Source organism: Episyrphus balteatus, chromosome 2, assembly GCF_945859705.1.
Source record: "Episyrphus balteatus chromosome 2, idEpiBalt1.1, whole genome shotgun sequence".
NCBI lineage: Eukaryota > Metazoa > Arthropoda > Insecta > Diptera > Syrphidae > Episyrphus > Episyrphus balteatus.
This window is the reverse complement of record NC_079135.1, coordinates 122000020-122027750: the sequence shown is the minus strand read 5'-3', so window position 1 is coordinate 122027750 and position 27731 is coordinate 122000020. Positions and strand designations below refer to the sequence as shown.

Below are 27731 nucleotides of genomic sequence, written 5' to 3'. Positions count from 1 at the left end.
GTTAAGAGTTTTAAGTCAACAGGTACATTTTCTACAAACATGTTGCCATGACTTGTTGCAGTTTGATTATAACTTTCAAACATGTTGTCAGTTATTTTTGCATGAACCAAAGCATAGCAAAACAAAAAAGAAAACAAAAATATCTACTACATCGTGCAAAGCATCTTGTTTCAAGACCTTCATTGAGCCATCGACTTGCTCCATCATCGTCGTCGTGGTGGAATCTCAGGTGTGCTTGGCTTGCCTTTGCTTACCTCCGACGATTGTGCAGCCCACTTTAGTAGTCGCCGGTAAACCGACTAGTTTGGATCGAAATATAGATTCATCGAACAGAATCGAGCACCGCAGTGTGTGAAATTTCGAATTTAAATCCCAACAATAAATCGCGTATCGTTTGAGCGCGCGTACTCGCTTTCTATTGTTAGTATAATCCAAGACTTGTTTTTTTTTTGGCTGCGCTTTTAAGTTGGGCTGAATGTTTTTTTTTTTTTTTTTTAATATTTCGCAGATCGATAAATGATTTCTCAATAAAATTCAAGTTGTTGTTTTAAGGTAGTGTGTTTGTGTGTGTTTAAGTCAAGATTTGACCGAATTTTATGGTAAATCCGAAGAAAAGAAAATAAGGAAAATTAAGAAAAATACTCGAGATTGCAATATTGACTGTGATAAGTCTCAATTGAAATCTTTGATAGTGCACAAAAGATCCCAAAGTTGAGCTTTGGTTTCATACTTTTTTTAAAGAAAATTTGTGAAATCCCAATACTTTTGTTCGGTTTTTACAAACAAATAAAAATATGGTGTGGCATCACTTGCGCATATGTTAAAATTAGAAGTGTGCAACATTTCGTGAATAACGATAAATAGACAAGATAAGATCGTTTAATGTGTTGCAATTGTTGTTTTTTTTTTTATTGCTGTTTGACAACATATTTCGCGGAATTGAAAACAAAAATAAAATAAAATCCAGTTAAAATTTGTCAACTATTTGAATGTTTTTGCATACAATTTGGAATACATACTACGTGAATCAGTTTCTCAAATATTCACAACCATAAAAATTTATCATTTAACATTGGATTTCAGCTGTTATTTTAAATCAAATTTAATCTCGTTTGGATTTGGTGCAATATTTGGCTTTTTTATCTAAATTTTCATATTTTGTTTAAAACCTTGTTTTTGCTTTTACTTTTTGTGTGTAGACTGTCTTCGTTTTTGTCAACAAACAAAAATTTACGGGCTATAAATACCACAATATGTATCACAATATGAATCTTTAAAATACGATTATGGTTGACATTTAATAAAATTGCTTACTGGATACATTTGGTCTTAAAATCAATCTAACTTATGTTAAAGAATACAAATAGGTGGGTCTTGCAGTAATATCTGATCACAACAAAAACATTACTGTTAAAAAAAGAGCCAAGTTCTCCTATGTTGAAATTATGCTGGCACAAAAAGTACTGAGATGTAAAAGTGTACCAAGTTCTAAAGTTTGGGTTCAAATTCGTATCAATAAAATTTGGATTGTTCTCTTGACAATTTTTTCTTTTTATTACCGATTTTTAAAGTTATTTCAAAAATTGCGAAGTAAACAATCAAAATTTTATTGATACGAATTTGAAACCAAACTTTAGAACTTGCTACACTTTTACATCTCAGTACTTTTTGTGCCAGCATAATTTCAACATAGGAGAACTTGGCTCTTTTTTTAACAGTAATGTTTTTGTTGTGATTTCACTACTTTTTGCAAGGTATGGCTGTAGAATTGAAAATCTCTATATTTGATGAAAATTCAGTGAAAATGGGCGGTAGCCACGCCCCTGGCTAAAATTCTCAAATTTTAAATTTGTTCCTTTGTACAAACTACCATCTCTACCATTCTACCAAATTTCAAGATTCTACGATAATCAGAAGTGCTCTAAAATATTTGATGAAAATTCAGCGGGAATTGGCGGTTGCCACGCCCCCTGGCTAAAATTCTCAAATTTTAAATTCTTTCCTTTGTACAAACTACCATTTCTACCATTCTACCAAATTTCAAGATTCTACGGTAATCAGAAGTGCTCTATAATAATTGATGAAAATTCGGCGAAAATGGGCGCTTACCACGCCCCCTGAATTGAAAATCTCAAATTTTCGATTTTTTCCTTTGTATACACCACAAGTCCTATCACCATGTATAATTTCGAGTTTCTACGATAGCGGGAAGTTCTCCATAATTTTGATGATCTGTCAGTGAGTGAGTGAGTGAGTGAGTGAGTGAGTGAGTGAGTGAGTGAGTGAGTCAGTCAGTCAGTCAGTTACGGTTTTTGCGATTTTTGAAGCCCTATATCTCAGAAACTACTCATCGTAAGAGGCTGAAATTTTGTGAGGAATTTGGGTTCGGCCAGCTCAACAAATGTAGCGAGTTTGAAATTTCTGGCATATTTGGTGTGGAAGTTAGAGGGTGGTCGAAAATGGCCTGAGTTGTTTCCTGTAAATAAGGGTGTAGTGCCAAAGTTGCTAGAGAACTTGGCTGGGCACTACCGTGCCCCTTGATTTGTATGTCCGTGTTTACCTTGAGCTACCGTCTAACCCAATTCAATTTAATCGCTCAAATAGAATTTATTCCAACCGGATAGGTAAAAGTTACAAGTTAATAACTTTCTGAAACACAGCATTTTAGGGTATTTTTCGATGCTGCATCTCATGATACTGAAACCAAAGACAATCTGACTTCCCTGAAAATAGTTTTCCATGAAAAAACTCCTCATAATTTGTATTTAAGAATCGTCATAGCAACTTCCGGGGATGGTTTTATGAGAAAAAGATTTTATATTTGTTGTTTTTTTTTACGATTGATGCCCTTTCAAACCATATTTATGTAGGCACTGGGTTCTTTGGGCATTCTCCTTTAAAATGGTATTAGAAAAATGGGTTTTAAATAATTCTTTTAGATAAATACCGTGTTTTATCGTGCCCAACATGGAAAAAATAATAAAGTTCATGACTATGTTTACTAGACTGGGCCAAAAAAAAATAATTTTTTTTTTGAAAGTTACTTCGAAATACTTGTTCAGGATGATGAAAAAAAAATTTGGTGAAAATTTGAGCCGTTAAAAAAAATTTTAAGAGGTCTATCATCGGTGTTTTTTATTTTTATACATGATATGATGTTTTACAACAGAACTGCTAGACGATCAAAGTAAAAAAAATTTTTGTTCATTTTTTCTTATATAAAATTAAATTTTCTACAAAAAAGATCTAATTGAAAATTTTCGTCAGACGAGCCGTATTCGAGTAATTAAGCTTTTTAAATCGAAGTGTTTTTTCAATTTGACTGTTTCACTTTGGAATTTTGTGATGAGCAAATAACTGAATAGAAAAATAAAACCACGATAGATTCTTATAGGAAATTTAATTCTCTACAAAAAAGGTCTTGTAGTAATTTTCCCTAAATTGAGTTCTAAAGAAGTTATTCACGATTTAAATCGAGAAAAAATTAAAAAATCAATTTTCAATTTCAAAATTTTCTAATTCACTGAAAATTCAATATTTTCAAATTAGCAAGATGTTTTCTTGTAGGGACTTAAACGTTAAAAATTCTCAAGTTTTGTTCAACTCCGAGTGAAGAAAATGGACCTTAAAGTTGTTTAGAAAATTTAAGTATTTTTAAAATCATAAAGGAATATTTTTAATATAATTTTATAAACAATTGAATAAAACCTTCAAAAATTGTTTTTTAATTACAAAAACATCTCTTTACATGACAAGAAACATACACATGCTATTTAATTTCTTGGACAATAAAGAATTTTTAGAAAAAAAAATTAAAAATTGATAGAGCCGTTTAAAAAATAGTTTTTACATACAATTTCTCAAAAAAAAAAAACAAAAATAGTATGGTATTAAAAAGGAAATATTAATCGACACATTAAAAAAAGTTTAATAAAAATTACAGATTAAAACATAAATAATTTTTCAAAAAAAAAAAAATTTAAATCTAAGAATTGATTGAACTGAAAATGTTTGTTCTAAATGTTTTGTTCTAAACGTTTTTGTTGAAATTGGCTACATAACACTGGTCTGCAAAATTTAACTTTTTTTTCTCCTTCAAATAATTTTTTGATATTATGAAAGATTAGTTTAAAAAAAAACACCCTTTTAGATTCATTTGAACTTGTATAAAATTGAAACTATTTGTGTTGTCGCATTGAGCTCAAATTTGTATAACTTGTTCCGCATAATATGACCTATCAAATATGACCTATTGATATGTCTTTTTACATTAATGTTTATAATACAGTAAAATAGGGAGAAAAAAGGGGTAAATCTCGGAATGAATGTTAGTAGAAATTTTTTTTGCTCAATATCTTCCTTTTGCCATTCTATAACATATCTCAAAAGTCTAGAAAAATCTCATGTCCGCTTGTCGCGATTTCAAGGTCAAATCGCGAAATGCAGATTTTCAAAATTAGCAGAAATAGGCTATGGTATTATATACACATATGATACATGATGTCAAGGTATTTTTTAATGCTGATTCCAAAAAATCTAAAATCAAGACAATCTGACGTCTCTGGAAAAAGTTATACCTGTTTTTCATCTGTCAACTCATATTATTATAACAGTTGCAAACTTACTGCCGAAAAACCCTTAAAAGTTATGGTAGATGAACCAAATTTTGCATGAAGATTTTAGAATCCATCATTATTAAAAATCAAAACAATCCATTACAAAAAATATATACACCTACGAAATAATGGTATTTTTTGATGGAGGGGCAAATTTTAGGATATGCACTAAAGAAGATTCTTGTTCATCTTAGGAATAAGTGCTAATAGGCTAATTTTTTCATTTTAATCTTTGTTTGGATATTCTTTAACTACCCTCAAAAATCTAAAAAAATCTCATGTCCGCAAGTCCTAATTTTCTTGGTTTGAAGATAAGGTGCAGATTTTAAAAAATTGAAAAACTACACTTCAGATATTTGTGTCAGATCAACATGAATAAGGTGCATTACTTTTCAGGGATGGTCAGGTTGACTTGTTTGTGAGTTTTGTTGGAATAAGTGTTAAAAAATACCTTTAAATCATGTCGCTTATGTTGGTATACATATAAAAATTTAAACTTTTCTTATTAATTTTTTAAAATCTGCACCTTATCTTCAAACCAAGAAAATTAGGACTTGCGGACATGAGATTTTTTTAGATTTTTGAGGGTAGTTAAAGAATATCCAAACAAAGATTAAAATGAAAAAATTAGCCTATTAGCACTTATTCCTAAGATGAACAAGAATCTTCTTTAGTGCATATCCTAAAATTTGCCCCTCCATCAAAAAATACCATTATTTCGTAGGTGTATATATTTTTTGTAATGGATTGTTTTGATTTTTAATAATGATGGATTCTAAAATCTTCATGCAAAATTTGGTTCATCTACCATAACTTTTAAGGGTTTTTCGGCGGTAAGTTTGCAACTGTTATAATAATATGAGTTGACAGATGAAAAACAGGTATAACTTTTTCCAGAGACGTCAGATTGTCTTGATTTTAGATTTTTTGGAATCAGCATTAAAAAATACCTTGACATCATGTATCATATGTGTATATAATACCATAGCCTATTTCTGCTAATTTTGAAAATCTGCATTTCGCGATTTGACCTTGAAATCGCGACAAGCGGACATGAGATTTTTCTAGACTTTTGAGATATGTTATAGAATGGCAAAAGGAAGATATTGAGCAAAAAAAAATTCTACTAACATTCATTCCGAGGTTAAACCCTTATTTGACTGGATTATTACTCATATTTTAAACTACTGATTGACAAAAAAAAAAGCAGAAATATCGAAATCCTTCAATTTTTCGTAAATCCTTCATAAACAAAAACATCTTAATTAAGGAAAATGTAAAATATCAACGCCCATTATATTTAAAAAGTCAAACATGTAAAGAAAACCATAATAAAATACATTAAACAAATTTTTGACGTGTTTTGTAATTTTATATGCCTACTATTTTTCTATTTAGAAATATCTTATTTGTAATAAACCATTCGATAAACTGAAAAACTAGAAAAAATGTATGCTTCTCTTATAGTTTTATAGTGCTGAGTTAGAATCCGAAGTCAAAAAAATTCTATCACGTTAGGATTTTGAGATATTCGCATTAAAGTATCACAAAATCAAGTTTTTTTTTAGAAAATCTCAAAAAAAGTACTAGATCTCAAAAACCAGAGCTGACCGAAAGTTTTTGAGTTCGGATTGTAAATCAGCACACTAAAGCCCATTAGGAAAGTATACCTACTTTTGTTCTAAGGAGAAAGATATATTAATTTTTAGAGATCAGTTTCTTTATGGTAAGATATGCCAAACCTACTAAAATTACTTAAATTAAGATATCTCGGAGAAGAAAAGAGATATTGAGAAGATTTATACTGAATTTGAAAGAATAAAATAAGTTCTTTCATAAACCGTAACAATTTTAATTGAAAAAGATTACATTATTCCAAAATATTTCTTCGAAAACAGCAAAAATGTGGGTTTTTGAGATTTTCAATTCTGACTCCGGATTCAGAATCAGCATACAAAAATCCTTTAGAAAAGTATAGTTTATATTATAGGACCCGTAGAGCCATTTTTGAGGAAAACAAACTTTTCCATTTTGGTTTTATGACAGACGCAAGTACCATGAGTTCCATTTTTTTTATGAATCCTTAACTTGCTCTGCAGTTCCTATGTATATCCTTCGAAGTCTTTTAAGAAAAATCGATTTTCATGATTTTTTTAAAATAATAGTCGCGTCGAAATTATATGATTCAAACAAAAATTTTATATTGAAATTTGGTTTCAATATAAAACCGAAATATATTAGGTAAGCTCGTAGCGTATAGCTTTTTAACGCTCATACAACTTTCAACAAAATTCTAAGATATTTCAATATGGAGTTCCTTTAGACTTTTTTTCCGAATCAACTCCGCCTTAGTATCACATCAACCTTGGATTTTATTTCCTGTAACGTGATTGAATTTTATCACTCCTGTTAATTGTCAGTTAACTCAGATGCCATCGATGCATTTCATATATACCTAATATTATAATAATTAGCTATACTCACTGAATAATTGATTGCATGCAAAAAATAAATGCATCTATTAAACACTCCTTACTTTCTCGCAATTATTTTTTTCTGGGCAGTCATTTAAATTTTTTGGTTCGATAAGCTAGTCGTAAGTCCTTGAGATTAGAGTTATTCTATACAAAAATTTGTTCTTCATTATTTGCCTCCAAAATTAAATAGTAAAAAAAAACTTCGAAGTGATATAACTAATAACTTTAAGGTACGTGTTGCATCCATCTATGGTTCTCTGAACAACTAACTAACAAACGTAGGTAACTTCTTCTTTGATGTTGTTTGTTTTGTTTATTTAAAACATAAATAATAATAAATAATTGGCTACACACTTTCACTAAGTTGTCTTTTTTATTGTTAGTACCTTCCCATATTGCATTGTTGATATAACACATTTTTATTTTAAAGCAAATGTGCTAATACACAAAAAAAGTGCGAATTTTTTCAAGCGATAGTTTTTTTTCGCAAAGTGGATGATAATGTAGATATAATTTGGTACCATATAAAAGTTGATTCAAATATAAGAATTATGTGAACACTCAATCATAAAAAAGTTAAGGGCTTTGTAATACAAAAATTAATTCAAACTAAATTAATTGTGTCCTATTAACTTTTTCAATTAAATTCAATATACAATTTTTTGTGACTCTGCCCAAATAATAAATAAAAAATTGCTGTGCATTTTTATTCGTTCTCACATAAGTTACATGTTACATTACCTTATTACTACTATCCCATTGAACTTGATATTGACTCTATAAAGTGCTGCTCTATATGCACTTTGACTACCCCTTTGGTCACTACAAGGTTCATTATCCAAATTTGGATCATACTTACATATTTTATAACGTTCATATCACATTACATTAATTAAACACTTGCATAACAAACAAAGAGCTACACATTAGTATTATAAAATTATCAACTAGGTCTTTGATATAGGAAACCCAAGTTCATTAAAATTGTATTCATACTATGTGGTTGAATTTGGCTAAAAGTTGTTAAAATTTAACAAAATAATAACCACGATATGAAAATTAAATTCTATTCTAATGTATACGGAAGTTTATTGAATTGAGCTTTGCAAAACGAGCTTCAAATCTTATAGTGAGGTTAACCTTCTATATTAAAAAAAGCAAAACCAAAATTATTATAACAAAATTGTTTAAAATAAAGAATTATTAATTAGATTTTATTCAAATTTCAAGGTTTTTATATATGCTTTTTGTATTTGTTTATTATTTTGGTTTTGTATCTCGGAAGTGTAAACGTCATCGTCATGCGCTGTTGAATTGTGGTATCAACTTTGCAGATAGAGCGTTACTGTAGAACAATTTTGTTCTTTGAATATACCCAAGAATCACCACTTACTTCCTTACCTTATGACGGAACACCCTGTATATGTCTCTACAAGGAGCTACATTAGGGTGGGTCGAGAAAATCTTTAAAAATTCGTTTTTTGTTCTTAATTCTGTAAAAAATTGAAAAATTTTAATAATCAAACGCGCATGACATATTCTTGTAGGAAACAGATTGCTCCACAAAAAAGGTCTTATTAACTTTTTTTATTAATCTAACCATTCTAAAGATATTCGAGGTCAAAGTTAAAAAAAATTATAAAAACAATTTTTACTTTTAAAAATTTTCAAATTCACTGAAACTTCATTATTTTCAAATTAACAAGATGTATTCTTGTAGGGGCTTAAACGTTCTAAAAAAATTACTTGGCATCAAATTGATTGCTTTAACCGTTCAGAAGATATTCGTATCAATCTGTTTCCTACAAGAATATGTCATGCGCGTTTGATTATTAAAATTTTTCAATTTGTTACAAAATTAAGAACAAACAACGAATTTTTAAAGATTTTCTCGATTTTTGGACCTCAAATAACGGCTCCGCGAAATTAGGCCCCAGGAAATAAGGCCCCAATAAAAAAATGAAATAAGGCCCCAAAAAAATACACACAAAACAACAACAACCAAATTTCTCAAATTTGGGGTGTTATTTCATTTTTTGGGGTCTTTTTTCATTTTGTTTTTGGGGCATAATTTCATTACGAAATAAGGCCCCCATGAAATTAGACCCCAACACTTATTTTGGGGCTTACTTTCATTTTATTTTAAAAACAATTTGGGACTTTATTTCATATTTCATAATTTACATAAAAATGCTATACTAAATTATCTTTCAAAAAAACTGTTGTAAAATTCCGCTTACCAAGGACCCAGAATTGGCAAAGTATCGCATATTGTGGACTCCCTGTTGGTTTGCAGCAATATCTTTACATTGAAAAGCATTAGTAAGTAACAGAATAGCTGAAAAAATCGCGCGATTTTTTAGCTATTCTGTTACTTACTAATGCTTTACAATGTAAAGTATTGCTGCAAACCAACAGGGAGTAACAGAAAAGCAGCAAGAAATTGAAAGGCATTCGTTTGCAGCACGATCTTTACATTGGAAAGCATTATTAAATAACAGAATAGCTGAAAAAATCGCGCGATTTTTTCAGCTATTCTGTTATTTAATAATGCTTTTCAATGTTAAGATCGTGCTGCAAACTAATGCCTTTCCATGTTAAGACTGTTTAGTAAACCATCAGGGAGTAACAGAATAGCTACAAGAAATCGCGCGATTTCTTGCAGCTATTCTGTTACTCCCTGATGGTTTGCAGTACGATGTTTACATTGGAAAGCATTAGAAAGTAACAGAATAGCTGAAAAATCGCGCGATTTTTTCAGCTATTCTGTTACTTTCTAATGCTTTTCAATGTAAACATCGTGCTGCACTGCAAACAAATGCCTTTCAATGTAAAAAACCATCAGGGATCATTGAAAAAAAGCATTAATAAGTAACAGAATAACCGAAAAAAAACACAACAACAGTTTGAAACATCCTTGAGGAACAATTTTAAAAGTTCCGTCCATAAAGATGGTTCTGTTGGTTTGGGGTGATATTTCATTACCAAAAATAAATTAATTATGAAAAAGAAAAATTGGGGTCTTATTTCATTTTTCTAAAAAAGTTCAAAACAAGTTGGGGCTTTATTTCATTTATTTTTGGGGCATTTTTTCATTTCGATGGGGCCTTGTTTCACTGGGGCATATTTTCATTATGAAAAAATACCCCAATTTGGGGCCTTATTTCATTTTTTCTTTTGGGGCCTTATTTCCTGGGGCCTAATTTCGCGGAGCCCAAATAACTACTAAACGGTTAGATAATTGAAAAAAGTGTACAAGTCCTTTTTTGTAGAGCGTTCAATTTTCTACAAGAATATGTAAAAAAAATTTGCTAAAAAGTCAATTAATAAAAAAATTATTTTTTTTTTCGTAGAAGCTTGATGTAAAAATAGAAAATTGCGAAGCGGAGGGCCTTCCCATTAATATAAAGAGCTCATATTTGGTGTGTATATTCTAGAGGTGTCTAGCAATCGAAAAAACGAATTTCGATTTTTTTGACCCACCCTAAGCTACATTCTAATAGAATGGGTCAATTCACTTCAAACTTGGTACCTAACCTATGTAGCAAATTTTAGAAATTGAACTGCAACTGAGGTGTTTTATTAAACAACTTTTTAAAACTAAAATTTACGGTGCCTCGCATATACCAATCACGGCTGCCACTAGTGAAAAAAAAATTCCTACCAAAATTCCATAAAAATCCTACCAAATTATATAAAAACCTACCAAATCTTTAATTTTCGTTTTTAAGTGATGAAAATGACTCAAATTTTGAAAACGGTAACTAGGTAGGTACATTTTAAGAATGTACATTACAACAACAAAGGCCCCGTTGTGCTAAAATTGCAGAGAATAAAAATGAAGAAAAACAAAGAAAAAAAGGATAAATTCTAGTTTTTGATAAAAAAAAAACTTTACGAAGATTTTCTGATGCTATTCAGAAAAATTCGTTCAAAACTATAAATAGGTATTTCAAAGATCTGAAGTTCTGTAGTTTGTTTTAAGCGTAGTGATTGAATGAAATTAAATTATAAGTTGTAGTGACCTCTCCTCTAAAATGAGTTTCGTCTAAGTAGGTAACACAGTGAATTCATCAATGAGTTGCAAAATTTTGGTCGATTTTTTACGTTATCTGAATGAAACGCTTTTTGAAGTAGAGGACACTAGAACTTTTAAATGAACTTCTTTTTTTCTTACTAATGCATTGAAATTGCAACTTTTAGAAACAGATTTTGTAATCTATTAGAAAGAAATTAAATAAATGTAATTGACTGACTTGAGAATAACGCGTTTAATATTCATTCTAAGAACTATAAAATAGTTTTTTAAGATGACTTAAATAAACCAACCAAATCGAGTTTAAACCTACCAACCTACCAAAGCCGAAAAAACCTACCAAATTTGGTAGGATTTTACCAAAACTGCAACCGTGATACCAATTGAAGAATAATTTTCAAAAACGGCTCCTATAATTGTGATAAAAAAATTAAATGTTAAGTAAATTGTAGTATGTTTATTGTTTAAAATTTAGGTCTTTTTTACCGACTTCCAAAAAGGAAGTCCAAAGTTACCTCATGATCTTGGACTGAGTGAACCAATTTTGATAATTCTTTTGGTATTGGAAAGCTGTGGTCCCATTTTAATTTCGCTTAGTTATGGCCATAGGAACTATTAGAAAAACCATAAAACCCAGTTTTGATCCATCGAAGTCGGTTTTGTTTTTTTTTTTGATAAGAATGATTTTATTTGAGTTTGTTCTTATTTCTATCTGTCGAAATTATTTTGTTTTAAAAGCCCACACAAGAAGGAATTTGTTAAGTTAAAGACAAGTACCTACCTACTGTTTTTCTTTTTTTTTCAAAAATTATTCTTTATGGTACCTCCCATAGAACGGTTTTTTTTTTTTTTTTTTAATTTCTTACTATCTCCAAAAGACCGATTCAATTTGGCCGCATATATATCAAAGTTTTCAGAAAGCAAAGTTTGGAATTAAAAAAAAACATGTTTTTTTTTTATCTTATTTTCAAAAACAGAAGGTAGATTTTTTTTTAAATTTTGGTTTAAGTTGTTTTTTTTTTTAAATAACACTGTACAACAAGGTTTTTGTTACAGACGCCAAGATATATTTTTCTATAGGATTTTTGTGTGCTGAGTTCGAATCCCAAGTCAGAAAAATTCTATCACATCACGTTTTTGAGATAATCTCGTTAGAAAATCGCTTTTTGCCAGTTTTCGAGGTTATTTCTTAGCTATTGGTTATTTGTTTTAAATAAATTTGTAACGGTTTCTAAAAGAACTGTCTTTCTAAATCCATTTAAATCTTTTAAATATCTCTTTTGTTCTTCGAGAAATCTTAAGTTGAAATCAACGTGTTTGGTATATCTTATGTTTATTTGCTTTTAATAGCAAATCCGAAAAATTTCTTTGCCAAATGCTTTCAAATTTTGACACTATTATGTATAGATAAAATATTTATATATGCATCGTTTTTCTTATGTAATCTTTATAGTAAACAAAAGTTCAGAAACGATAATAATTTAAAGATGTGTCCTTTTGGAATTTAGTAATTTCAAACTTAGCTGCACTGGAAAAGTTGTGTTCAATGAAGTTATTAACTTAACTCAATATTCAACCAAACATCACGTTTGCAAAGAATTCACAATTATTAATCATCTTCAAAAATGATGGTGCTATGTTTAACAAGTCGCGTTCAACTTGCAATTATTGTTGCGAGTGCAATTCTTGGATTTCTAACAACAACCTTTGCCAAACCGTTAAGCTTTAATCTTCCACAAGTACATTTTCCATCATTTACTTCGATAACACAACAAATAATTGAGAAAAGAAGTCTGAGGCAGATGAAAACTTACAGGTGAGAAAAAAATAATTGTACTTGTTATGCATCATATATCAAAATACACATATATGCCATATAATAATATCACATGAATATCGCTATTATTTCACAAAGTTTCTTTACTGTTTTTTAATTTATGACTTCAAATTTATAGTGGGAACCGGATCAGTAACGATTCACTGGTTATGATTTACTATCATGATTCTACGATAGCAGTTGTTGAATTGGGACCACAAAAGCTCTTGCTTAACTGTGAACTCATCGAAATATAGTAAGTTCAAAAAATTATCTAAATTTTGTTTGCATTATTTTTAATTTTAAAAATTCATTTTGGTTAACATTAACACTAACTCTATACATGCCAGTTTGAACAATTCACAAAACTAATAACATTTTTATATTTTTTTTTTTAAAGTTTTTTTTTTGCTTCGTCTTGTAAAAAGTTTAGCGTCTGCTTAATTTTACTTCCTATAGCAAGTTCTCTTTTATTTCAACCCATTAACACACATTCGAGTATAAACAACCAGCCTGTCTTTAATTATCTTAAGGGTCAATGATTTGTTAAAATCATCTCTTAACTGATTCTTCATTTGAATTGCATAATATGGTCTTTTATGATCAATTAAGATCTTCTATGAGAACAAATTTGACCATAATACGTTTAAGTTTTTGTTTTATTGGAAGTGGAAATGACTAAACATAAACGAATTTTATGAGTCATCATAACTTTATTTAACCTCATATTCTGGAAGGTAGTGTTACAATTTGGTTATACAATGATTTAGTAAAGGGCTTTATCTGTACAACATTACGTGATGCGTTCTCGACTTGTTTATTGTTCGTTTTCGTTCATTTTTTTAAATGAGTTTCCAACCTTTTCTTACTTGCACAGTTTGAGGAAGAACAAGCACTTGAAGGATAAACTTAAGGACATTTCCTGTATAGTTTCTGCATACTTTCTTTTGAACTTTAAACCAGTCTCGATCACAGCTTCTGGTGCTTGTTGTTTCTATAGTTGTGATGAGTTGAGTGGAATGGAGTTGAAGAGATGAGATGTGATGTGTTGTGATGTGGTGAGATGAGATCAAATCAGATAAAATGACATTAGATGAAATAAAATGTAGTAAAATAAGATGAGATGATTTGAGAAGAGATGACATGTATAAGACTAGATTATGTGATATGAGTTGAAATGAAAAACATGGTATTTTCCAGGAAAATTCGGTTGCCATTTTCTTCAAATGACATTAAAAAGAGAGAAAGCAGCAATCTTGGAGTTGAAAATCGTCAAAATTCTGACTTCAAGAAAATTCTGTTTTTCAAAAATTCAATTTTTTTTACTTGCTTGGTTCAATTATATCAAGTTATGCATTTGTACAAAAAAAAATAAGTTGAGATAACAATCAAACATGGCATTACGATGATAGAGAATGCAAAAACGTGGGTCCCGGAAGTCCGTTCGACTGTAAAACAAGCTGCAGCCTAAACGGATGGACCGATTAACATCAAACTTGGTATGTAGCATTTTTTTGAGAGTCTTCATCTTAAGAGGGGTTTTTTGGAATTAAATTATAACAAACAAATATAACTAAAAATTTAAAATTAAATGTACATGTTTATTAAACATATATTTAAAAAAAAGCATTTGAAAATCAAAACTTATCTTATCTAAATTTTTGTTACTCGGGCAGACGACATAAATGTCATGCCTTATTATTATTCAGTTTATTTTTCTCAATGACTATATTGTAACTTTTTTATTATGAATAAATCTAATCTAATCTAAATCTATTTTGGACCGAAAATAATTTTCTCAAAATCTTTTTGAACGACTTTGTTAAAAAAAATTCGAAAGGTCTATCTATTAATTAAAATTTTTTTTTTCGAAAATCAGTATTTACGGTCTCTTCCGTAGAACCGTTTTTTTTTTTTAAATCTGATTTTCAGCCAAACTTCTAATTTAATTTCAACGAAATTATATAATTTTAATATAAGTCAGCTATTACATGAAGCCTCAAGAGGCGCGCCTCTTTTCAAATCTAATGAGTGCAAAAGAGAAAGTAGATAAAACAAAAAATTATCCGACCGGAGAGTCGTGGGCCGAAATTCTGAGACTCTTTTTTGACGTTTCTTTTTCCACTCTTTCTTTTTTCAACATTCCCTTTAATTTCTTTTTGTTTCTTGGTGAAATACAACAACAACAATACTTAAATCAAATGAGAAATGTCAAATTTGAGTCTTTGACTCAAGAGGCATCGTGTAATAGTACGCGCCTCACAGAATGATTATCAAAAGAAAATTCGAAAAAAGAGTCAAGCCTCTTGAGCAGTGTTGCCGGAGAGAAATATTAGAAGGTAGTACGGCAGAAAAAAAAGGGGAGTATTTTGAACAAAATAGGAGTACAGCCATTTTTTTGTCTTGAAATTTTTGTTTTGTTTTATTTTTAAAAATATATATTAAGTTAAACATAAAAACAAAACATAAATAAATAAATTATTAATTCAAATAACAAAAGTAATAAAATATCTGTCTTATGGTAAATAGCTTAATTTATAGTAATATTGTAATCACAAGATATGTATTAAATGCATTAAATAGAAGTGGTTTTGCAAAAATCAAGGTATTTTGATTATATGGTAAGTATAAAATGATATAAGAAAAAAACAAATATTATTTTTTATACGCTTTTAAAAGTTGTTTTGAAGGATTCCATTTGTGGCAATCAACTCTATTTAACAATTCCTTGCAACTCATAATTGCATTTATTGTATTTACTTCCAATCTGTTTCGTTTTGTATCTTTCATAATAAAGAGTTGGGAAAAAACTCGTTCTGCCGCTGCGCTGCTGTGCGGAAGACTTAATAAAGCACTAACAAAATCCTTTATCTGAGGGAAAAGTGTTTCATTAAGAGCATTTAAAAAAAAAAAATATTTCTGACCAAAATTCTTTTATTTCTAATGAATTCGAAACCATAGTTTGGCTAAGTAGTGTTCGCCATTCCATATCGAGGTTTTCAATTTCATTTTCGTTAATCAAGTCGGGAATGGAAGAAATTATTGAAGTTGCACTTTCTGCTAAATTTAAAGGGTCAATGCCTTGAATATGTTTCAGAATTTCGTCATCAAAATCGATTCGCTGTGAAATTTGAGGTCTTATAATATTCTCGGCAAACACCTTTAAACTCAATTATTTCATTTATTTCAATTTTGTTTGTTTTAATAAAAAGTTCAGAACAGCGTACCAGGCTTTAGCCCCAACGTATACAGAGTTAATATTTTTTAAATAAATGTCAGAAAAATTTGGATTAGAGAGAAACTGATCCGATTTGATAAAAATTTTTTTTTTACTTTTTTTTTTACACTTTGCTACAAGTGTAAAATATTTTGTCATTAAAAAAAAATAGGAGTACGAATGTGAAAGGAGGAGAACGGGAGTACGGAGGTGCTGAGAGTAGCACAATACTCCTATGGGAGTACTTTCGGCAACACTGCTCTTGAGGCTTCATGTAATAGCTGACTAAGTCAGAAATAAAAGTTTGAAAAACATAACTTTTGGATACAAAAAAAAAAAAAATCTGAATATTTTGTTTTGAAACATCAAATTTTCGGAAACTGAACATTGATTTTTTTTTAAATCTAATTGTCAGAAACGGGACATTGATTTTTTTTAAATATTTTGGTGTTACATGTTGATTAATAATTTCTACAAAATGGCATACCAATTTTACTTTAAATTTATTACTTATTTATTTATTTAAGAAAATGCATTGTTAGTGCACTTTGATTTGGAATAAGACGATAATTTTAAAAATTGTTCAAAATTTTTGTTGGAAAATTAAAAAAAAAACGAGTGCTTTTTAATGTTTTCCAAGCCCTTTTTTTATTTTTTGCAGAAATTAAAAAAAAAAAAACAGAAATTTGACCCTAACCCGCTTAAAATTAACATGATAAAAAAAAAACTAGCCATGGAATTTAAAATGTACCTAAAATTTTCTGCACAGTCATTAAAGAAAATGAAAAGAATTTTTAATCGAAATAATATTTCTACAAATACGAAATGTAACAGGATAATAGTATAAAGTAGCCATCATGCTCGAATCACCAATAACAACTTTCATTAAAGAATGGAGCAGAAATCCATTGCGATTTTATAAACTCAACATGGCAGTTTCCTTCATATTTGGCGTTCAAACTGATAAAGTAAAGTATATATATAGATAATTCCTTTAATAAAACCTTACCTACAACCTCACGAAACAGACTATTGATCTCAATAATTGAGTCTTCCAAAGATTTCTTAGGTCCACTGTTTTAAAATTTTACAATAAAAATCGATCGAACATACACTACAGACTTCCTCGTATTCCTACAATTACCTACTTACCTTCATTTTTTAAAGACTTATCGCGCCATGTAAACAATCACATTTAAATAGAAGAACGTGTACGCAATTTCTCTCAATATTATGTCAAATGTCATTAGATCGGGAAAACAATATCAAGTTTTTCTGCAACATTCATTCCAAGTCTGCTCTTACTTTCAACACATCGAGCCTCTTTTAAATGATATCCCAATTCCAATTAAAAATCTAACTAGTCCAACGAGTGTCTCGGTTTCAGGTTTTTAAACTTTGTTTTGTTATTATTTTTTTTTTCAAACGAGTTAGTTAGATTCACTATCGGTTTAACCTAGTCGCTACATGGTGGGGCACCAACTTGTGGCTAAATACAGATTAAAGTTAAAAACCTGGTAGCGAAAGACCGACGAGGCGCGCGCATTGAGGTGTAAGCTTCCAGTGCTCTAGTTTCTGCAGTGGTTTTCATTTCTTGACAATAATTTACAACCGTTTAGATGGTCTGACGTATATCATTTTATCATTAAAACTTACAAGAGAATTTATTTTGTTGTTGTTTTTGTTGGTATATTGTTGTTTTAATTTTTGTTTAATAAACGTTGAGTTGGTCGCGGTTGAACCCATTCAACTTTTCTTTCTCTTTTTTTTTTTCTTTCTTAAGGTTTCAGATCACGATTCACTGATTGTTTTCATTATGGAGAGCGTTGATCGTGTGGTGAAAATTTTATTCGCATTGCAAATTAAAAAAAAAAGTTTTTTTTTTTCATTTTTATGTGAAGAATGTGAATAAAATTTAAATTTTATAAAAATAAAAGTTCTTGGAAGTTTATATCATTTTCGATGCATGTAGTCTAGGGGAAGTAATTAAGTCTTAATTTCAATAAATTAATAAACAAAATCAAGAGAAGACATGTGCTTTGATTTACAGATATTTCTTAACTATGATAAAAAATTTTATTTATCCATGGCGCCTTTTGGGAGAAGTTATTAGTTTGATAGTATTTGTATTATCAGTAATAAAATTTACAGAAATGTGCAAAACAATTTTTTCAAATTTTGCTTAACAAAACTTAAATCAAAATAAAACTCTAAATTAAATGTTTGGAAACTCCATGTAGCTGGTTTTATTATTGGCAATCCGATTCCGAAATAATATGCAAATTTGTTACATTTGCATATTATGCATGTAATGAGCAGGCCAATAAAACACACTTATCGTCATGGATGATTACTTTGAAATGGCCTTCAGAATTGTATTACATAGTTATGGTCATCGATTTTTTTTTTTTTTTTTCAATCAATGTATCAGACCATATAGTAAATCTGTTTTGTTTTTTTTTTTTTTTATTTGACTGTCGACATACGCTTTTCTTTATAAATGACGCAAGCTGTGTTTTGTTTATGATAAACTGACCATACTTCCTGCTGATTTGGTTTCGCTGGCATTTGTTATATTTGCTGTTTGAGTTTGGAAAAATGCTTTGAAATATAGAACAAAATTAAGTTTTCTGGATAATAGTGACAAGCTTTAAGTTTTTTATATAGTTAAAATCTAGCCTTAAAAATGTTAAAACCACAAAAATATACACTTGTTACCTTTCTGTACTTTGATTGTTCTGACCCTGTAACGAACCATCACAATTTCACATCCCTATATACCACATTTACTCATCAACGGACTGTATTAACCCCATACATATATGTAGTACAATACACAGACACAGACGAAAATGCCATCATGTACAAACAATTTTGACATCTTGTTTATTGATTTTAGCCCTTATTTTTCATATGTTAAGGCTGTCTCTAAAGTTAAAGTTAAAAATCGTATTTTATTTCATTTTTAGCAGTATTGTTTACGAAATAAAAAAGCTTTACTAAATGAATTTTTCTTACCATATTTAATGAAAAATTTTGTAAAAAAAATATTTATTAATGAATAGACAAGTCAAGCGAAATTCTAATTCAAAGTAATTTTTTTTTTTAAATTAATCGAAAACCTACCAAATTGTGCAAGCCCATAAAATGATCCTTCACCATTTTTAGTTGGACTATTATTTTTGGTACACACTGCATAATAGAAAATTCAAGTCTATCTTACATGAACAATTTTGATTCACTGCACAACAAAATTAAACTTTTTGTATGATGAATAAACCAAACAATACTTTTCCAAAGGTTTTTGATGCGCTGAACTCGAATCCGAAATCATAAATATTCTATCAGCTTCCGTTTTTAAAATATTACCGTTATAAAATGCAAAAACACCTGTTTCTGAAGTTGTGCTGCAATGTAAGGGAATTTTGTTTAACACTTTTTGTGAAGCTTTGCATAAGAATAGAATTGCTTTTCTTCTTTAAAAATCTGTTTAAATTTTTGTGATGTCTTTTCTATAATCCGAGATATTTTAATTTGAAGCTACTGCAGGTTGAAATAACGTTATTGATAAAATAAGCCAAAACACACGTACTTAAACTAAAGATATCTCGGATAATAAAGCAGATATCGGAAAGATTTAAACAGATTTTAAAAGAAGAAGCCGTTAAAAATTATGTTGAAATAAGGTACCTCACATCACAGCATAACCTCAAAAACAGCAAAAAAAAACGTTTTTTTCCGCAAATTCTAACGGCAGTATTTCAAGAACTAAGACTGATAGAATATTTCTGACTTCATATTCGAGTTAGGCACACAAAAAACTATTTTAAAAATATAGTTTGGTTTATTCATAATAAAAATAATTAAATTTTGTAGACTAGAGCTATCAGCATCTATCAGCTATTTGCATTTTCTAATGGCAATATTTCAAAAACTAGAGCTGATAGAATATTTCTGACCTCGGATTCGAGTTCGGCACATCAAAAACTCTTGGAAAAGTATTGTATAGTTTATTCATCCAAAACCTTGTTGTGCAGTGATAATATCATCTAAAACATTATAAAAATACAAAACAAAACGGCGATATTTTGGTCGATCGCAAATTTAAAATTTAACTATTTTTTTCTATAGAACAAAAATGTTACGCATACGCCATAGGGACCATCAAATTGTTCGATTTATCTCTTGAATGACCTTCATACATATATTGAAAAATTTCCCAAGAATGTATCAACTGCAAAAACTTCCAAAGTCGAGCTAGCATTAAACAAGCAACTTAGCGATTGGAAGAACGATGCACTACTACTTGAAAAATTCTAACCCAGAACATATTGAATGTAAATTTCGGTCATAAAGCTTCTGACTGGAAAACGAAAAACAAAACGATGTTTTTCGTTTGCCATTTCGTCGTTATTTTTTTTTTTGTAAAAGATTTTTTGTTTCGCTCCAGCAGCCGACTAAGCTTAACCTTAAAAGTTAGCACAGTCATATAAGGTTTCAACAGTATTAATTTATTTACAGGACTTTCTTTGCATTTCAATGTTCCTTGAATTCTAATGTAAGTATACAAAAATGGCATACTCAGCATAATATGGTATCCTCTGTTATTTAAAAATAAGAGAGTTTTTAAGTAGGGTCAATGTGGGTAAATGTAAACAGGGGTAAATGAGAACATGGCTCATAACAAGCTTCAGTTAAATCTCTTTGACGCATACATAAGTACAAATCGCGGACGCATGTATCTTTTAACTTATACGTAAAACTCATTGATGTCAAGAGAGAATTCATTCGATGAGCGTATTTTCCGTGAAAGATAATTTTTTAAAGTGTAAAACAAGTCGTTAGTCTTCCAGAAAAATTAATTATTTTTGCAGGTTCAATTAAGTCAGTATAATTTGCAAATACTTTTTAGTTTTTAATTTTGATGTAGATTCTATGTGAAACAAACAAATTTTAAAATACAAGACATTTATGTCGATTTGCATGTGTTTACATTCACCCCAGAATATTTTTCATAATGGGTAATTGTAAACAACGTATTCTGGGGGTAAATATAAACATATATTTTTGCTGAAATTATTGGTTTTAATAAAAATAACGCATTTTTAGTCAATTACTATTGCTAAAGTGCCGCGAAATCACATTTTAAAGTAGCCAACACCATTATTTTTAGTGGATGGTGTTGCAAAATCGGTCTTTGACGTAAAAACAAAAAAAATATGACGTTCAGAGCTGCTGAGGATGCATATTGGGTGCCTATATAAAGAATCAATGGAAGAAAACAAAAACTTTTATTGGAATTTGAAAAAGTTTTTGTCAAATACCTTCTTGAACGGTTTTCAAGTTGTTATCCATATGATAAAGAGGAAATTCTAAATTTTAAAACACCGTTTACATTTACCCCGAATTTGTAAAAAAACAGAAACATGGTGGGGTATTTGTAAACATGCCATATTTGAGAGTAATTTAAACAATTTGGGAAATATTTGTTTATATTTATAAAGAAAAATTGCCATCATTTCATGTTTGCATTTGAAGATACCATTCAAGTTGTTCCGTGAAAACATATAAAAATCTAAAGTCGAAAGAAAAAAAAGACATGAAATTGTTTACATTTACCCACATTGACCCTACTCAATGCACACTTTTTTTGCTTGTCACTCTGTCTTGAATCGGACAAAATAATATCAACATCACGAATGTTGGATATATTTACTTACTACGGTTGTTCTGCATGGCACCACTGATTTATTGGGCGATTAAAAGAAAAGATTTTAGTCTTTAACACTGATGAAACAAACAAAAATTGGGGGATACATCTGTGTAGTGTAGGTATTAGTTTTCAAGAATTAAAATTCAATGTTGGTCGATTCCGAATAGATTGGATGAGAATACACTTTTTGATTCTCTGGTTTGGCCATAAAAAAAGTCAAAATGTAATATTGAGCCCTCTCACAAATTCAACTTAAGCTCCAAAAAAATCGTGAATATAGAAAACGTTAAGTTGTAATTTTTTTCAATATTGAAAGTTAAGAGGAAACAGTTTGTTTTTTTTTTTTTTTTATTTTAGCAACAATTGCTAAAAAACAAAGCACATATCAACATCGTTTCCCATAAAACAAAAAAAGGAAAGGACTTGATAAACTGGAGTTCAACCTAGAACCTCTTCAACGTGACACTCCAACGCATTAACCATTACGCCACAGAGTACTTAGAAGACCTAAAGTAAAAACTTCCACCAAAACTTTCCAATAAACTTTATCATAGGTACTAAATGACTTGAATAAAATAAAAAATCGAAATAGTTTTCGAACGTAATTCGGATATCATTGATATTAATAATAATAATCATTTTTATCAAAGTTTCTCATAGTTTCTATAACCAGAACCACTTTGCAGGCATCAGCTTTCCAATACAAAAACAATTATCAAAATTGGTTCACTTAGTCCAAAGTTATGAGGTAACAAACATTAAAAAACTACAGATGAATTGAATACCTCCACCTTTTTGGACATCGGTAAAAAAAAAAAACATAGTAACTGCGGTGCACTTGAACTACGCATAAATCCTTTTACTCGTAATCTTGTCCATCAGAAAATTACGTAGGTATACAAATTGGGTTGACTTTTAAGTCGGAAGACAAACATCAACATTTACTACCAATTTCATTGCCATAGTTTTTACTCAAATACATACATGCAGACAGAATTACAAACACACATGGATATTCACATGTTAATCACGCTTTCGATTTCATTGACTTTTGTTTTTTTTTTTGTAAAACACCTTTTGCATGTCTGGTCTATCTGTCTGATACCGGAAAGTGAAAACCCCAGAATATTGCGTGCAGAGTATAAAAGTTGTTCTGCAACCCAAAATCACTTGGAAAAATATTTAATTTTTCAATTTTATTACTAAGTGGGTAAATGCATGTTAACAGGTTGATTGCATCTAAGAGAGGCGTTCTTTGACCATCAGATAGATAACTTGTCATTTGCTTTGGACTTTGATTATTGAACCTTTCAATAACTTTATTTAATTTTTTACTCGATTGCAACCAAGAGATAAAAAAAAAAACACTCATAATTGGGTTAAGTTAGTTGCGCAAGCAATAACCAGTTAGCATGAGGCGAGAAAGAAGTTGTTTACGTTTAGGGCTTATTAAGGCTAACTAAAGATGCAAAATGGGTTTTTAATTATTGTTGATTGCAATAATATGTGACTAAGATACAGTAGGTAGAGCGTTAAGATGAATAAATTACTATTTTAAGCGCGTGTCAAGGATAAACTATTGCTATACATGCAAATTTGTCAACATGTAGATATGTCATTATGCTCAAAGCTTGAAGTTGTACACCATTTAATCTCCAAGAAATAAGTTTAACAGCAAAAAATACAAGAAAACGCCATTATGAGCTCAACAAACATTATGAGAAACATTATATAAAAAGAATGTTAAAGCTCTATTCTTCTTGTTTTAGGATTAAATGTTAAAATATTTTCTTTCTAACTGTAAAATAGCTAAATCGTTGGAACTGTTCAAAAACCAAAATTTACCAATTTTTTTTGTTTTAATTTTGTTTTATTATTTTTAGAAAGGCTATTTATTTGGCTTTAAGGTTCATTTTGTTTCAAACTTTTACGATTTTTTTTAGACAGCAATATCAGTCATCAAACTAAAAACCATACTTTTGACTTTGACTATCAATATATCTCAACAACGGATCACTGTACAGAATATTAAAGAACACATTTAAAAACTTCATTCAATTCTCTCAAAATAGGCATTTTTACCAAACCATACTTTTCTAAAGGACTTTTGTGTGCTGATTCCGATTCTGAAATCAAAATTTCACTGGCACGTCGAGTTTTCGAAATATTTACATAAATATCAACAGGTCAAAAACGCGTTTTTGTGGTACCTTTGGAGTTGAATTTCATCACCGTTAAATTTTGTTCGCAAAACTACATATGTATGCAATATTCAAAAGCCATATTTTATCGTCTTATATACGTATATACATTAGGGTGGGTCAAAAAAATGGATATTCGTTTTTTTGATTTGGTACTTCGAAAACTCGATTGCTAGACACCTCTAGAATATACTCACCAAATATGAGCTCTTTATCTTAATGGGAAGGTCCTCCGCTTTTCAATTTTCCATTTTTACATCATTCTTCTACCAAAAAAAAAATAATTTTTTTTATTAATTGACTTTTTAGCCAATTTTTTACATATTCTTGTAGAAAATTGAACGCTTTACAAAAAAGGTTAAATACACTTTTTTGAATTATAAAACCGTTTAGTAGATATTTGAGGTCAAAAAATCGAGAAAATCTTTAAAAATTCGTTTTTTGTTCTTAATTTTGTAACAAATTGAAAAATTATAATAATCAAACGCGCATGACATATTCTTGTAGGAAACAGATTGTTCCTCAAGAAAGGTCTTAATAATTTTTTTCAATAATCTAACCATTCTAAAGATATTCGAGGTCAAAGTTAAAAAAAAAATATGAAAACATTTTTTACTTTTCAAAATTTTCTAATTCACTGAAAATTCAATATTTTCAAATTAGCAAGATGTTTTTATAGGGACTTAAACGTTCTATAAAAAGTTCCTTGGCAGCAAATAAATTGCTTTAACCGTTTAGAAGATAATCGTATTCAAATCGCAATGCATACTTGTCATAAGAAAACTATTGAAATCAGTGGGCATTGGTTTGGATACGAATATCTTCTTAACGGTTAAATTAATTTGCTGCCAAGGAACTTTTTATAGAACTTTAAGTCCCTACAAGAAAACATCTTGCTAATTTGAAATTATTGAATTTTCAGTGAATTAGAAAGATTTGAAAAGAAAAAAATGTTTTCATATTTTTTTTTTAACTTTGACCTCGAATATCTTAAGAATGGTTAGATTATTGAAAAAAATTATTAAGACCTTTTTTGTGGAGCAATCTGTTTCCTACAAGAATATGTCATGCGCGTTTGATTATTATAATTTTTCAATTTGTTACAAAATTAAGAACAAAAAACGAATTTTTAAAGATTTTCTCGATTTTTGGACCTTAAATATCTACTAAACGGTTAGATAAACGAAAAAAGAGTATGAAGTCTTTTTTGTAAAGCGTTCAATTTCCTACAAGAATAAGCAAAGAAATTTGCAAAAAAGTCGATTTATAAAAAAAATAATTTGTTTTTGATGCAAAAATGGAAAATTTTAAAGCGGAGGACCTTCCCATTAATATAAAAAGCTCATATTTGGTGTGTATATTCTAGAGGTGTCTAGCAATCGATTTTTCGGAGTACCAAATCAAAAAAAAGAATTTCGATTTTTTTTTGACCCACCCTAATATACATATATATAGAAAGGTATGATATCTCAAAATCTTGGTGGTTAAGGTAACTTATGGTTTTTGAAGCAGATTTGAAGTAAAATTCAGTTTTCGACTCCTGATTCGGTTGAAAAAATAGCAAAATATTACGGGAAAATAATATTTTTAGATCAAAAATGTCAAAAAAAACATTTCATTTAAAATTAGTTTTTGGGACTTTATAGCTAAAATTGTGATGAGCAGAGCTCAAAAACTAGACGTGACAGAAAAAATCTGTAAACTGTTTTGAATTCAGTACACTCAAGTTTATTAAAATCACCTTACAGAGTTTTTGCTCCCGACTTTTTTTTGTTTTTTTGCCGACCAGTGTTATTGAAGTTTAAAATACTTGAAATTAATTTGTAAAGTTATAGATTTATTCATCGAACAGTTTTCCTGTTGTGAGCGTTTGAACTTTTGAGATGAAATAAAACACCATATTTCTGCAGGTCTAAATGACTTAATTCTTTGAACTTTTTTATGAGCAAAATCAAAATCCCTAAAAAAATCACGATTTTTTTTGTTCCCTTAATTTTTGGGCTATTGTATTTATTGCAACTAAAAATAAATTGGCGTTAAAAACAAAATGTTATTGCAACTCAAAAATATTTGGATTGAAAGTAAAATTTTTATTGCAAATAAAAATATTTTGCATTAAAAAAAATTACTGAAAATAAAAATTTTCTGCATGAAAAAAAATCAGTGCATTAAATATTTTTTTTTTAATATTTGTGGAATTTCTACAATTTTGACTTTTTGGCCTTAGAATGTTCAATGTTTTAGTTGACGAATATTAAAATGAAAAATATTTAATCCACACATTTTGCATTGAATCTTTTTTCAATGAACAAAATTTTTCATTTGCGATACATTTTTTTTCTGTAAGGCAAAATATTTTTATTTGCAATAAAAATTTTATTTTCAATGCAAATATTTTTGAGTTGTAATAACATTTTGTTCTTAATGCCAATTATTTTTAGTTGCAGTCAATATTGTTTTTAATGGAAATATTTTTCAGTTGCAATAAAGTATAAATATTTTTTTTTCAAAAGAAAATTTTTTTATTTGCTATAAATATTTTTTTTTAATTTTAAATGCATTTTTTTAATTGATATTTTTATAACTCTGCATATGACTAGTTTTAAGTTGTCTTTGAAGAATACATAGTTTTATAAATAACCAAGTTTTAACTTAGGACTAACTTTGTTTGTTTTTGTTTTTCTTTTTTTATGAACTCCAGTAGCGACAATGAAGGAAAAATTCTTCTTGAAAACCTATCCAAACTGAACAGACCTTTGGAAATCAATTTCAAAGAAATGCTCAAATTGATGAATCAATGTGAGCAAGTTGATAAGCTTTTGTACAAGAGTAGAAAAGGTAAAGGAGAACAAGTTACCACAACAGCTCCACCGAATTTATTCCAGAAAACTCCATCGATATTTAGTGGCATTATTCCAGGTACAAAATTGATAAACTTTTCTAAAATTTGTAATATAATTTATTTGTCTCATAAAAACAGGTACAAAATGGTGCGGTACAGGTGACATAGCAGAGACTTATAGTGATCTTGGAACAGAATCTACCATGGATCGCTGTTGTCGAGCACACGATTTGTGTCCAGTGAAAATTAGAGCATATCAGACGAGATATGATCTAAGCAATGAATCGTTATACACAAAGTAAGAAATAACTACCAAAACGGTTTTTTCGAAAACTTTCTATTTTAATTATTTACTTTATTTCCAGATCCCACTGCATCTGTGATGATATGCTATTTTCATGTCTTAAAAAGACAAACACTTCTGCGTCACAATTTATGGGATCAATCTATTTTAATTTAGTTCAAGTAAACTAATAAAATAAGTTTAATCTTAATGAAAATCAATATTGACATTATTTTTTTTTTTTTTCATTTTAAGGTACCTTGTTTAACTGATGGACCTGGAGGCTTTCAGTATCGAGCGGCCAAGGAGGGATTTTAAGCAAAGCAACGAATCTCTTTTAAAATTTAATAAAAAAAATAGTGATTTTATATAATTATTGTTGTAAATTTTTTGTTAATTAACAAAATTAATAATAAGGTTGTGTATATTAAGAAAAATTTTTTTTATACATATTTGTATTTTGTTTTTTGATTGGCTCAAATTAATTATTAATTTAGATGGTTAGAAAAATAAATTTAAAAACAAATAAA

The 27731-nt window shown here is 29.2% G+C and overlaps 1 protein-coding gene across 4 annotated transcripts; it reads left to right on the top strand.

Annotated features, from left to right (window-relative positions):
- The first annotated feature begins 187 nt into the window (after positions 1-187).
- LOC129909908 (uncharacterized) lies at positions 188-27731 on the top strand. Of its 4 annotated transcripts, XM_055987063.1 has the most exons (8): positions 188-420; positions 509-599; positions 12583-12945; positions 13085-13201; positions 26778-26995; positions 27057-27216; positions 27284-27383; positions 27457-27731. In XM_055987063.1, the coding sequence occupies exons 3-8, from the start codon at positions 12755-12757 to the stop codon at positions 27517-27519; spliced, it is 849 nt and encodes a 282-aa protein (XP_055843038.1). In that variant the 5' UTR covers positions 188-420; positions 509-599; positions 12583-12754; the 3' UTR covers positions 27520-27731. The 4 variants fall into 4 exon arrangements, with proteins under 4 accessions (XP_055843038.1, XP_055843039.1, XP_055843041.1 ...); XM_055987064.1 differs by lacking the exon at positions 509-599; XM_055987066.1 differs by lacking the exon at positions 188-420 and having other exon boundaries at positions 528-552.

Bases quoted from the DNA above. Each gene is read 5' to 3' on its own strand.
- LOC129909908 (XM_055987064.1), top strand. From the start codon at position 12,755: ATGATGGTGCTATGTTTAACAAGTCGCGTTCAACTTGCAATTATTGTT. The intron at 27,217-27,283 runs GTAAGAAATAAC...CTTTATTTCCAG, and splicing joins AATGAATCGTTATACACAAA to ATCCCACTGCATCTGTGATG. The intron at 27,384-27,456 runs GTAAACTAATAA...TTTCATTTTAAG, and splicing joins TCTATTTTAATTTAGTTCAA to GTACCTTGTTTAACTGATGG.